This window comes from Phaenicophaeus curvirostris, chromosome 10 (assembly GCF_032191515.1).
Source record: "Phaenicophaeus curvirostris isolate KB17595 chromosome 10, BPBGC_Pcur_1.0, whole genome shotgun sequence".
NCBI lineage: Eukaryota > Metazoa > Chordata > Aves > Cuculiformes > Cuculidae > Phaenicophaeus > Phaenicophaeus curvirostris.
The window spans coordinates 21,238,753-21,250,722 of record NC_091401.1 but is presented as its reverse complement, the minus strand read 5'-3'; the positions used below and the strand labels follow the sequence as shown (position 1 = coordinate 21,250,722).

At 37.3% G+C, this 11,970-nt stretch overlaps 1 protein-coding gene across 2 annotated transcripts; it reads left to right on the top strand.

The window, feature by feature from the left end:
* The first annotated feature begins 1,210 nt into the window (after nt 1-1,210).
* LOC138724937 (protein tilB homolog) lies at nt 1,211-11,559 on the top strand. 2 transcript variants are annotated; one of them, XM_069865353.1, is made up of 7 exons: nt 1,211-1,511; nt 5,514-5,664; nt 6,116-6,209; nt 7,216-7,277; nt 8,204-8,346; nt 9,021-9,218; nt 11,212-11,559. In XM_069865353.1, exons 1-7 carry the CDS (start codon nt 1,486-1,488, stop codon nt 11,321-11,323), a joined length of 786 nt encoding a protein of 261 aa, XP_069721454.1. In that variant the 5' UTR covers nt 1,211-1,485; the 3' UTR covers nt 11,324-11,559. The 2 variants fall into 2 exon arrangements, with proteins under 2 accessions (XP_069721454.1, XP_069721453.1); XM_069865352.1 differs by having other exon boundaries at nt 7,216-7,334.
* The last annotated feature ends 411 nt before the right edge of the window (nt 11,560-11,970 follow it).

Sequence of the window (11,970 nt, the reverse complement as noted above, 5' to 3'; positions counted from 1 at the left end):
ACAGTACATAGATAATTTTTTTTATGAGGAATGCAGTTGCCATAGAAGATCTGAAGACCTTTAGGCTGTGATGTGGACTAAAACCTTTCATTTTATATAGAGATGAAAAATGGTAAGTAGAAAGGCCCCAAGTTGCAATCTTGTTTAATTTAGAAATAACTAGTAAATTTTCTTCTTAGCAGGTAGAGAAAAGATATGCTGAAGTGTCCTCATGAAACTCTTAATATCCTATCATCTGCCCACTCTGTAATAAACTCAGTTGGTACTACCTAAAGTGTTACTGAAACCTATGTAGAATTATTACTTTGTTAAATTTCAAGTAATGATCTGACAAGTCAACATTTGGAACTACAAAATAACTTTGCATAGGAACTGGAATTTTCTGATAAACATTATGCTCCCGCACTTTACTGGCACAATAAAGTTTGACAGAAGAATTTCTATACAGAAAGATTTTATAATGAACAGTCTTTATATTGACCAAGAAGAAGACAAAAGGAAATCTGAAGGAATAGAAGGATAAGGAATAATTTTCCTCTAAAGAAATGGAAAGGTAGGAAGGCTGAACCATAGAGATTTGTGACTGCGTGGTGAGCCATCTGTAAACTCCAGCAGGGACTGGGCAATGCCCGTAACAATACTGGGCTGATGCAGTTCCATGAGTGGCACAGTGACAGTGTCTGCACTTTGCCTGAGAGAACCAAGCAAACGTTATATCAAACATATTTAAAGTGAGTATCTTTACTAGACTTAGTTCTCAGAATCTACGGCTTTAAAGTTTTAAGAAAAATACAATATAGAAAATAGATACAAGACTGTCCTGTCATCTCACAGCAAGAGAAGTCTCTTGTGTTCATTCTCAGATGCAACCTTGAAGAGGGAAGCCTGGAAAATTGTTTATAAAATGGCCAAGCATGTTCAAATGAGGCAAGGACATTCAACAGAGTGAAGAGAGACGCTCACAAAGAATTTTCATGAACATGACAAAAAATACGAGATTCTTTAAGTACCTGTTAAGTTCTTGGGTAAATTAATAAGGCATTTAACAGCCATTAATCGAGTAGGAGATCTTTTGATCTAAAAAAATATGAACTTCATGTGGGCAAAACTGTGAAACAAATTCAGGAAAGGGAAGTTGCTGGAGTGAGCACACCAGAGATTCATCTGGATGATCATGTATCTTGCTACAGTATCACCAACCTATCTTTAGCTACCTTCTGGAAAGACAGTTCATTGATACCAGCTAGATCAGCATGGGAATTTGTTTGATGTGCTTAAGAGATTGGTAACAATAGCTCCTAACGTGACTGCGTTGCGAGGTGACAGTGTTTCCTTGGAGACAGTGAATCCATACAGCCCCAGCCAGGATCCTTGCAGGTTACCTCTCTGAAGAGGATGTAGAACCACCTCTTACATGCAGGGGCAAAGATGGGAAGATAATCTTTGACCGTAGACAAGTAGCCTTATGCAAGATGTGAGGATTTTATGCAACAGCAAGACATGTCTGAAAGGTAGGAGGGTGAAAGAAGAGATGTAACTGTAGTCATTGCACAACTGGCTTGACATGCTTGACAACAAAGATAGTGTTACAGTATTGAGTGTTTTTTTAAAATGTACCATCCTGTATTGCTGACGGAGATTGTTGTGCAGTGAAAGCAAGAAGAAAATTTTTTTTTTCTTGGTGTCATTGGCTGATTATTGAAAGACAAAAGGTGTCTCAACAAAAACATGATTTGTTGTAAAAATGTGTGAAAGGCACATCAGTTGAGATGTGGGATCTCTGTTGTTGCAAGTTAGATCCACGGAGAGCTGCATGGAATGTTAGTTGATATATTAGGAATAAACAGTTATGTGATAAGACCTAAGAATGTTAATTCTGTCTTTGTAGGGGGCAATTTTGTGATGCGTAAAGCAAGTTAATTGATGATACACCTAACAGCAAGGATGCATTGTAACTATAATTTACAGGTGTGTTTGTCACTAAATTGTACTCAAAAGAACTTCTTCAAAATGTTGCACAATGTCTCATAAAACTCCTATAAAAATAATTGAAAGGTAATAGAGCATGGAAACACTAGTCCAAGTCCTCTGTTATCCTAAGTTCAGAGAGTTCTCATAGTAAATGTTTGCATACAAGCAGCATCTGCTACATAGCAGTAAATTTTGTGCATTTTAAGCATAACACAGCCTGAATTTTGATGTTGCTGTCTTTTAAATACCTATACAAACTGTGTTTCTAACTTAATCCTGCAGTTTATTTCTGTTGATCAGCTTTGGCATGTGCAATTGACTGAGAGAACGTAAATAACTGGGTGCTTGTATCATGCAAGCAAACAGTTATTTGTATGAGTTGTTTGAACAGGTCCATAACCAGCTTTTTTAGAACCTATGCAAAATCAGCAGCTTTGACCTAGATAGATGAACTCTTTGCTTTGGGAGGATTTATCACCATTTTCTTAGTTTATTTGAGTGGGATTTTTTTTCAATTTTTCTTGAAGATGATCTTGAAGCGGTCCCTGTATTTCCCTTCCAGAGTAGCAGGACTGAAAGAGCTTGGAACATTTTGCTTTCCAATAGCAATCTGACCAGACTTCCACTGAGATCAACTGCATGGGAACATGGACCTTTCCATCATATGTGTTCTGTGATTCAGTGGGATATGAAGCTGTAGTGAGCACCATAGGAATTCTGACTCTGAGTAATGTGAAGAGGTAGTATAAATAGCCCTATTACTTGTTCTCAAGTCTTTTATCAAGGTCATTTCAGATCTACAAGGAAAGCAGCCATGGTTCAGTGAAAGCTAAGCCTGCTTGAGGCTGTTGATTCATGAAAAGCCACTGGGGATAAGACTGCTGGAGGCTAGAACAGCCCCCAGAACTGTTTCAAACATCGAGACAAAAACCTTTCAAATCCCAGTTGCGAGTGTTTTCTTATAACCTTCTTTATCTTTACTCATCTGGTGAGATTTTTGCCATTTTCCATGAGGCAAAGCTGAACCTGGGCTGCAGAGTCCAAAACGTGTCTTTATTGAGGCTGCCAGTTACATCAGGAGAAAGGAGTCTTTTGACTGATTGTCTTAATGGCCAGATATCTAGAATAATACACTGGAGGAATGTACGTGGTAGAGGGTGCCAAGAAAGTTTTCTAAGCCTGCCTTCACAGGCTGGCAACTACAGAAAAGTGGGAGAAATGATACTTTTAACCAGAAGTTTCTAGAAGTTTAGCATTGGCTTGAGTATTCTGAAAATTTGTATGTGGATGTGATATCAGTGGCAAAGTTGTAGCCATCATACAAATAACTAGACTGAGGGCCAGGCTCAGAAATTAAAAGTTGGTCACACACAAGATTTTTCCCCCTTACCATTTTAAGTTTCCTTTCCAATCCTTTTTTATAAGATTCTTAAAATATAGTCAAGTATCTCTACTTAAAAGACATCATAGATACTTCCCCCCACCCCAAGAACAGAGAGAACGGAGAAATGCTATTGCCACAGAGGGTTTCCATTAGTGAAATTAATTCCTCTCTTATAAGAATTTAGGTCTGTGATTTATGATAACCACCAATTTCTAACTGCAGGCAAAGTGAGAGGAAATGACTCAGCCTGGACAGACATCATGAATCTAATTTTTTTCCCCCTAATGCTTGACATAATCTAGTGTGCTGCTCCCAGAGGTGTCATTGGAGATTCATATCCAGCCGAAGGGCCTCACAATCAAGGCAGAAAATGTTGTTACTTTCATGTATTGTGTGATCTGTAATTGTTTGGAATTGCATCCTGCCTCCTTCATTACCATTTCTTTTGCATCAATTGCAGCAAATAGTAAGGAAAACAAGGCGCGGGAGAGAAAAGCAGTGTTGCTCCTTCAGAAAAATCTTCTGTGATGTAATATTTGGGTCCAGCTGGTGCTTTCTAAACTCAGGCAGTACTGAGATTCAAAATTCTTCCTTCTGTCACTCTTTCCAATAGAAATCTCACTATCCACCTGATTGGAGAAGTCTTATCTATCATATATTGATTCTGGAACTTTAGGTTTTATTTTCTAACACTGATACAGAATTTCTGATTGGATTTCTGCCAAAATATCGGAATAGATATATTGAATGGTTCACACTAAAATGTTTTGTATCACACTTCAAAGGACCAGGAGTGTATCTTGCTGAAAGGAAGGTAGGTTTTGAAAAGTCTTGCAGTTATAGATAGTCACTTGAATATACCCAAACAAATCATGTCCGAAAATGAGAAAAGTAACAGATCTTTTTCTGAAAAACAGAAGAACTTTTAGGAAGCAGAAGCAAAATAAATGCCAAGACAGAGCTAAGCAGGAGTTCCTAGCACTTTTTTCTTAGCCTGCTGCTCTGCCTCATGATGACCTCCAAAAATGCCTAAATAAATAGCTGTTATTTTCAGAAATGCTGAGCTTGCTCAGCTTACTTTAAGTCACCTACAGTTTATTGTGGCTGGTTTGATCCCATTAACTAAAACACCACCAAGTATGAAAGGAGTAGTAGTTCCGTATGTCAGTACTGTTCTTTGCAATCTGTATGCACTTGCAAAAGCCAGGAAAGCTGTAATATTTGGGTTTGATGATGTCTAAAAATGCCAAAAAAATCTTAGTAAGGTCAACAGAACATGTCTTTTCATGATTATTTGCCAATAATCTGTAACTGTAAGTTTTAACTGATGTTCTATTTAGCTTGTCTGTTACACTCAATATGAAACTTTCATTACTATTCTCACTAGACCTTTTTAAAGCTGCATTTTTATTCTCCATCTCTGTTCCCAACTATAATTGTTTTAATGATGCTTACTGACAGCTGATACTTTCTGGCAAGCTCTCACCAAGCTTGTACAGTGAAAGTCAAATTATAGTGCTGTTTGCAGTAAGTTAAAACTATTTTTTTTTAAGTAATCCATGGTAAATTTCTAAATTACAGCTGCCAGTCTGCAAATTATTCAATCCCTCTGAAGAACAATTGGAGAAATTGCATCATTTGTGGTATATAAAATGTACTTTTGAAGGTGTTCTTGGGGAACAAACTAGCAAAGCACACAAGCTCATGACTTCAAGACTCTACTGAACAAAGTTCAACTCTTTCCTGGATTCTTGGTATTCTACTAAATCATACTCAAGGGATTAAAACAAATATGCAACTGAGGTATCTTTTCATGCAACCTGGATCCATATAAGCAGGGCTGTGCAGGATAGAAGGGGGCATATCATGCTATTGAACAAGTTCCAGTCATCTCCAAGACTGTTTTTCTAACTAACTGCCAGCCAGTTCCTTTTTCTAATGTTTAAGCATGTCTGTGAAAGCCTGGTTGTGTGTAAGTAGTGAGAGGTCCCATTAAGGGACTGGAGGGGATCGCCGTACCTATTGTTTGACCCCAGGACCATATGAATATTGTGTGATGGTCAGTCCTACCCCTTGCTACTCTCTATCTTCTGTTATTATAAAATAGTTTACATTTCTTTGCATGGAATCGATCACTGCTTTAACATCTCCTCTCTAGTTCTTCAGGTCTGACTACAAGCAATCAAAAATTCTGTGAATCCTGTTCATCTTGCTGCTCCATCCTAAGCAATAAACATTGTGTTCCACCAGTTTTATTGCAAAACAGAGCATTCATCAGGCAGAGCTATGATTCTGGACTACCTTTCCCAGTAAGTGTTTGGCTTGCCAGTCTCATTACGAGTTTATCGAAGAGAGACACTGATGAAGAGTAACAAAGGCTGAAATCTCTTCCTCAGCTTTGAAACCTGTTGTGTTTTGCCTCCCATTTGCAAAATGGGAAGAAACCTTGTATTCTTGGCTGCAGTGGCGGGTTTTCTGTATTTAGATTAAGCGCCTCAGTTGCATTTATGATATATTGTATGTAAACTTTTCCAGAAATGTGTTTACATGCATATGCATTAACAAATGTATGCCATTATATTCTCACTTCCATACATCATTTTGCTGCTCGCCAGATGCTGTTAAGGTGTAAGTCATTGTAAACATATATGAATATTATTTCTGCTGTAACAAGACCAGAAATTAATTAAAAAAAAAACAATGCCAGAAACTGAAAAACATTTACTGATCCTTTTATATCTTTATTTTGCTTCTTGTAAGCTTCCTTCTGATTCCTTCAAATATCTTGACTGGTGTGACATAGAAGAACACGATGTTCGAGGGAATCAGCTTCATTGTCCCCGAGTGAGAGAAGGTAAAGATCACAATTATGTCTTAACTCTATTTACTCAAACAGTATCTGCTTAAGTATTCTAAGTTTAAATCATGTAGTTTGCCATTGTTTTGAAAATGGGCAGGGTTCCATCCCAGATTGTACATATTTACTTCTTTAAATCACTATGAAAATACCCTTCGTTATTTTGAAAATGGGAAACAAAAGCCAGAACTGTAATTTGAAATTTTTTAGCAGTAACATGATGTAAATTACTTCTCTCAAAAGTTCATTAACATTTAAATACTGTTCAGAATGCAATAGTCATATGCCAAACAAGAAGACGAGAGTGAAATCCAGGCCTGTGAACAGTGGCACATGTATTTTATTTTAAGACTGAATTGGCCCAATTACAGTTTATAGACGCACTCAAGAATAAACAATGAAAGCGGGATTTTAAAATGTTTTTTGCATGTTTGGGACTAAACAGTGGAAAAATTACACACTGACTTATCTTTAGCTGGGAGTTTGAAGATGTCCATAGCTCTAAGCATTTCAGTAGACCATAAAACTTGAAGTGTTCAGCATGTGTTATTCTTAATATGAGTGAGGTTTTGAGTACAGCTGTTGACCCCTGCCCTATCAGTAGTCTGGAAGCTACAAACATATCCCTTTCTCAGGACAATTGAAGGATAAGTACATAACCATTATATAAACTCATAACACATGAAAGAATATATAGAAACAGTTTTTTAGAGCTCAGGTGCTTATGCTCAACCATTTAGAAAAAGCTTTTATTCTGAGCTGTAGGACAAATGTCACTTACTAACCATGTACAAAATCATCACAACTTTAGATTTTTCACTGAAATGGTAGAAAAACCTTCACATTAATTTACTTCTTAGAAGTCTGGAAACCTACACGCCTATAATATTATATAATATTTCTTCATTTCAGATATCTTCCCAACCATATATAATCTTTTAGCAGGTAACTAAGTGCCAGTTCCATATCACATCCACTATTGTAAATCTTCTTTTCTGAGCAGGGCCTTCAGAAGAAGAGCTATTTTTCAGAGGAGAAGAACATACTTTGAAAAAAAGAAAACAAGTAACTGATACAGAGAAGTGGCAAAAGAAACTACAAGAGAACTGGGAAAACTGTGCTGTAAAACTTTCTCATTAACATTTTGTACTGTAGTAGTAAATAAGCCAAATAATAATGTGCTGGCTGCTCATTGTAGTTAGTGGTTTTAAAGCTCCAGTTGGCACCATGACATTGTAAAACAAAAGGTTTTAACAGGCTGGAAGAAAGACTGGAATATATTATTATTTGTGTTGTGACCCAAAAGAGTAAACTCCTGTGTGGTTTCAGGACTTCATTTGCGCTCGGGCATGTAAGAACTTGTGACATTTTTTGTCTGCTTAGTGCTTACCTCAAAAATCAGTAATAACTGAATGGTTGGATAACAAAGTAGTTTCATTTCAGCTTTTACACTCTTTCCTCATAGCAGCCTGAGTAGTTCTTTTGGCTGGACATACTACGTTATTGCTGGTTCTGATCAGCAGTAGGTTATGACCTCCCTAAGATCAAGGAGGAAGCCAGGTAGTAACTTCATCTAACACTGAGATCCAGTACTCTGGATCACGCCTCTCCCCATGAGATATGATACAGACCGGGGAATATTGATATCTGCCTGCAGCACAGCATGTTTTTTCCAGATGAGTTTAGAAGCAAAACCAATAAGCTGTGATCACTTAGTCCTGCTTTCTTCTCCCAGAGCACACACACTGTATCCTCACTCAAAGACGAAGGAGGGGCTGGACAGTAAGATTTAGATTCTTTCAAAGAATTATGCAGAGCATCACTATGATTCTAAGGTGAATTTGGCAATTGGCACCACCAGTTGTTGTAAAAGCAGAATAATAAAATAGATTCACCTTTTAACTCATTCTGACATTGAAAAGATTTAATGCTATAGTTCCTAGAAAGCAAGACAAAAAATGTAAGTATTTCCCTTGTTTTTCCTTTCCCAGGAGCTGAACCTTTCATTTCAGGATCTAGGTGATCTTTACCAGATGGAAAACTTCAAAAGGATTCTCCGAAGATTAATTCGGGTGGAAAAACTTTGGTTGATGGACAATTCTTTGACAGACCTAAGTGCCATAAGATTGCCAAGGTAGACAAAATATCCTATCTCTATTCTTACACAATATCATAGAAATCAAAATTATTGTTTACTTAAGTAATAGCTGGAGCAGACTCATGAAAACTGCCAAAATGGGATATCTTGGGGAGCATTATTTGAGGATCCATCACGAAGTTGCTAATCTGAGTTTGTGTCATCCCAATGTTGCAAGATCAGATTATGTCCCCTTTATTTGTGGTGAATAATTAATAGGTGTTACCAAACTTAGTGATATTTGTGCTGGAAGAGAAAATTCTTGAACACTGAAGGAATCTGTATGTAGAGAACCTAACACAAGCAGAGAGGTCAAGTGTGACCGTGACAACTGTATTTTTACAATCAATCTATTGCTACCATGTTGTCGTATGTCTAGGTATATGGTAAGTTGTAATATTGAGAACAGGAATAATGATGTATCCATTGTACAATATAAAGAAAGCAAAGAGTGTAAAGGGATCTGATTTTGCAGTCCGTGGTTAGGCAAAAATAGCACAAATGTAAAACTAGCATGAAGGCAGGTCTCAAGGAATAAAATTCTTGTATCTCCCATTGGGAGCCCGAAGTTGCCATGACTTTGACTACATGAAGAGCCATCCCTGTGTTGGCTTACAGGTATATAATAGTACAGATGTGATCAGTGATGTCATATGCTTTATACTTTACAGATGCAGAGAACTAAATGTCAATAAAAACCACTTTACATCCTTCAAACAGCTGCCAAAGATACCTCAGATTCAGCACTTATCACTTGCTGAAAATAACATTATGACACTAAGTGGAATATCGGACTTAAGACATACTCCACTTGAATCCCTTATACTCAAGAGGAATCCCTGTGAGTTTCAAGAAAGATACAGACAACTGTAAGTCTTAACATTTTTATGGCCAAAAAAAATTGATCAATACAAGTAAATGTTTGTGAGAGAGCTTAAAAGGAATAGGATCTCAAATGCAACAAGCTCTCCCCAGCTGTACATTTTATTTTTCCATAGTCTCAACTGCCATAAATGCTCCAAAACTGGTGAGCCAGCTTCTGATAATAGCCGCAAAATATTCAGAAACTGCCTAGGAGGCTTTCTAATTCCATGACTGGCAGTTCTTGTAGTGAACTAAGTCCATGGATCAAGTTTAGAGACAGTGAGCAGAGCAGACAAATTAGATTCCCTTTTATTAATAGAAACTACCTATTACTCAAATTCTCTTCAGTCTCATTGCATCCCTCATGTATTCTGAAAGGAGTCTAAATTGCATTACGTGCCAGAGGTGGAATCAGAAGGATGTGTTGAAAGATGGGAACTAAAGCAAGAGAAAATTAAGTTACCTTCATTTGATTTTTCTGGATGCTCTCCTCTCTCTGCAGCAGCACTGTGGAAACTGCACTGCCTTGAACACCCCACTCTGTGTAGGTCTATGTTGCAGGTAGTGCAAGGGAGTATAGGCTTAACAGAGCTGCCTTGGACACTGGAAATGAAAATTCAGATCCAAGATTGAGCAGAGAATTCAGATCCAAGATTGAGCAGAGAATTCGAATCCAAGACTGAGCAGAGAATTCGGGGAAAGATAATTTATTCTAAGTCTCATGCATGCTTTGACATTCATGCCTCCTATTCCATTAGTTCCCTGTTGCTTTGACTGTAAAAGCCTATTGCCAGGAAAAAAATTACTTACAGGTCATAAAGGGGAATCAAGCACATTCCTCCTGAAGTCTTCAGAAATCCACATGGTTGTGTGTGTTTCCCCACTACAAACACAGTCATGTCAGTATCTATGGAAGGCATTGTTGATATTTTTTAGATAAACCTTGCAGCATGTACCTAAGAAGTCATCTGTTCCTGGGAGGGGGAGAAAAAGGAGAATTTTAAAAGAAAATATTTAATGAAAAATTATCAGAATATCCAGTACTTATTTTCCTTCAATCTAGTAGGCATCCTTTGACAGTGTGATGGTGATGCTTATGCTTTCTGAAGGTAGATAGGCAGTTATCAAAGTGAAAGTTAAAAAGTGATTTTTAAATGATGGATCTCACATTTTATTTGCCTATCAAAAGAACCAGGAGAACAAAAGCTGAAAAGTATTTTTTAACAATTACTGATTATGTTTCTGCTCCCAATCCCATCACTTTTTAAGGCAATTAAATATTAGTATTACTCTGGTACATCTTTCACTGCCAGCATTAGAATGCAGAACGAATCTTTTTCAAGTATAGACATAGCCCCGAGTTAAACGCTGGGATTGAGCACTGGAGTCCACACTCACCTCAAAAGACACAGGCACAGATACCAAAATATGTGCATTAACACCCTGAGTGACACTACGGAGGGGGCTACAGCTCCATCAAACTCTACTGAAGAAGGAATCAGCAGTCTGCCTGACCAAGGTCAGAGATACTGATGTGCTTTTTAAAAGCACAAAGCAAAGATTTCTTTTCTTTTGGAAAAACAGAAGCACAAAGTGGTTTACAGGGAGTCCAGTTTATCTATTGCAGAAGGGTAAAAGTTGAATTGCACTCCTTGCAGCGTGAGTTTTTGCTTTCAGCAGTCTAGGAAATTCATCCTAGGATAACAATGTCTCCTCTCTTTAGTATTAGACAACTAGTTTGGTTCTACTGTATTAAAAATGTAGATAATTGCAGTGCTTTACTGAGCTGAGGATATAAAACTTGTGCAACAGTGTGAAACCTAAAAAGATTTAATTAGCTCTTTATTATATAAACTCTGCAACAAGATTTCCAACAATACCAATACATTTTGGATATGTTTGAATCCACTTCTTGTTTCTTATGAGTGTCTGATTTGTTCTCAACATTTCCCAAGATTGTTTCTCTCAATTTATTTTTTTCTTTTGTCTCTCTTTAAGTGTATTTTCCAGTTTGCCAAATCTGAAAATGCTGGACGGTGTCCCAAAACTTCCAGAGGACTGTTCACCCCCAAACATCCAGGTGTTTTTCAAAGTGTGTACTATCCTCTAGCACTGTATTTTTGTAGGATCACAGCTGTGCTAGAATCACCTTACAATACGATAAATCCTGTGTCTGGAAGTTACTATTTGTTTCTGATCAAAGAAATACTGAAGCAGAAAGATAATATTTTTGAATGTGTTTGTCATACTACAGACTTCACGTAAGTATTGATAAATGGCATGTAAATAAGACATAATATGTATACTGAGTATCATGAATTTGGTGTATTAAAAATATTGGGTGACTTTCTTGTCTAGGAACTCTATGTAGACAATAGCTTATTGACAGCCCCTAAATTTACTTAAAACATGTCCCAAATTCAGACCATATGTCCATCGTGGAAAATGGTACAAGGATTAGTACCCAGCCTGCGAAGAAAAGGGGGAAAAAAACCTGAGTAAAAGAACAAACTATACAGTTTTCTTTTTTATATCCTACCAATGTCCTAATGCTCTTTAATGCACTTTCATAGATGGAAAAAGCAGAGCCATACCAATCATTTTGCCCCTTGGAAATAAAAAAAGACAAGAAGTCTTTGCTTGGGAGTTTGGTGCAGCTAGGGAGCACTGGAGAGGTAAATAATGAAAAAGGAAAGAAGTCTTTTGACTCATGCTGGCACTGTTTAGGAATGTCTTGTTGCTTAACAGAGATTCCTC

Excerpts from the sequence above, each read along its gene's own strand:
- LOC138724937 (XM_069865352.1), top strand. The coding sequence starts at position 1,486 with ATGCAACAGCAAGACATGTCTGAAAG. Across the intron at positions 6,210-7,215 it reads TTGTCCCCGAGTGAGAGAAG|GGCCTTCAGAAGAAGAGCTA; the intron begins GTAAAGATCACA and ends TTTTCTGAGCAG. Across the intron at positions 7,335-8,203 it reads AGAACTGGGAAAACTGTGCT|GAGCTGAACCTTTCATTTCA; the intron begins GTAAAACTTTCT and ends TTCCTTTCCCAG.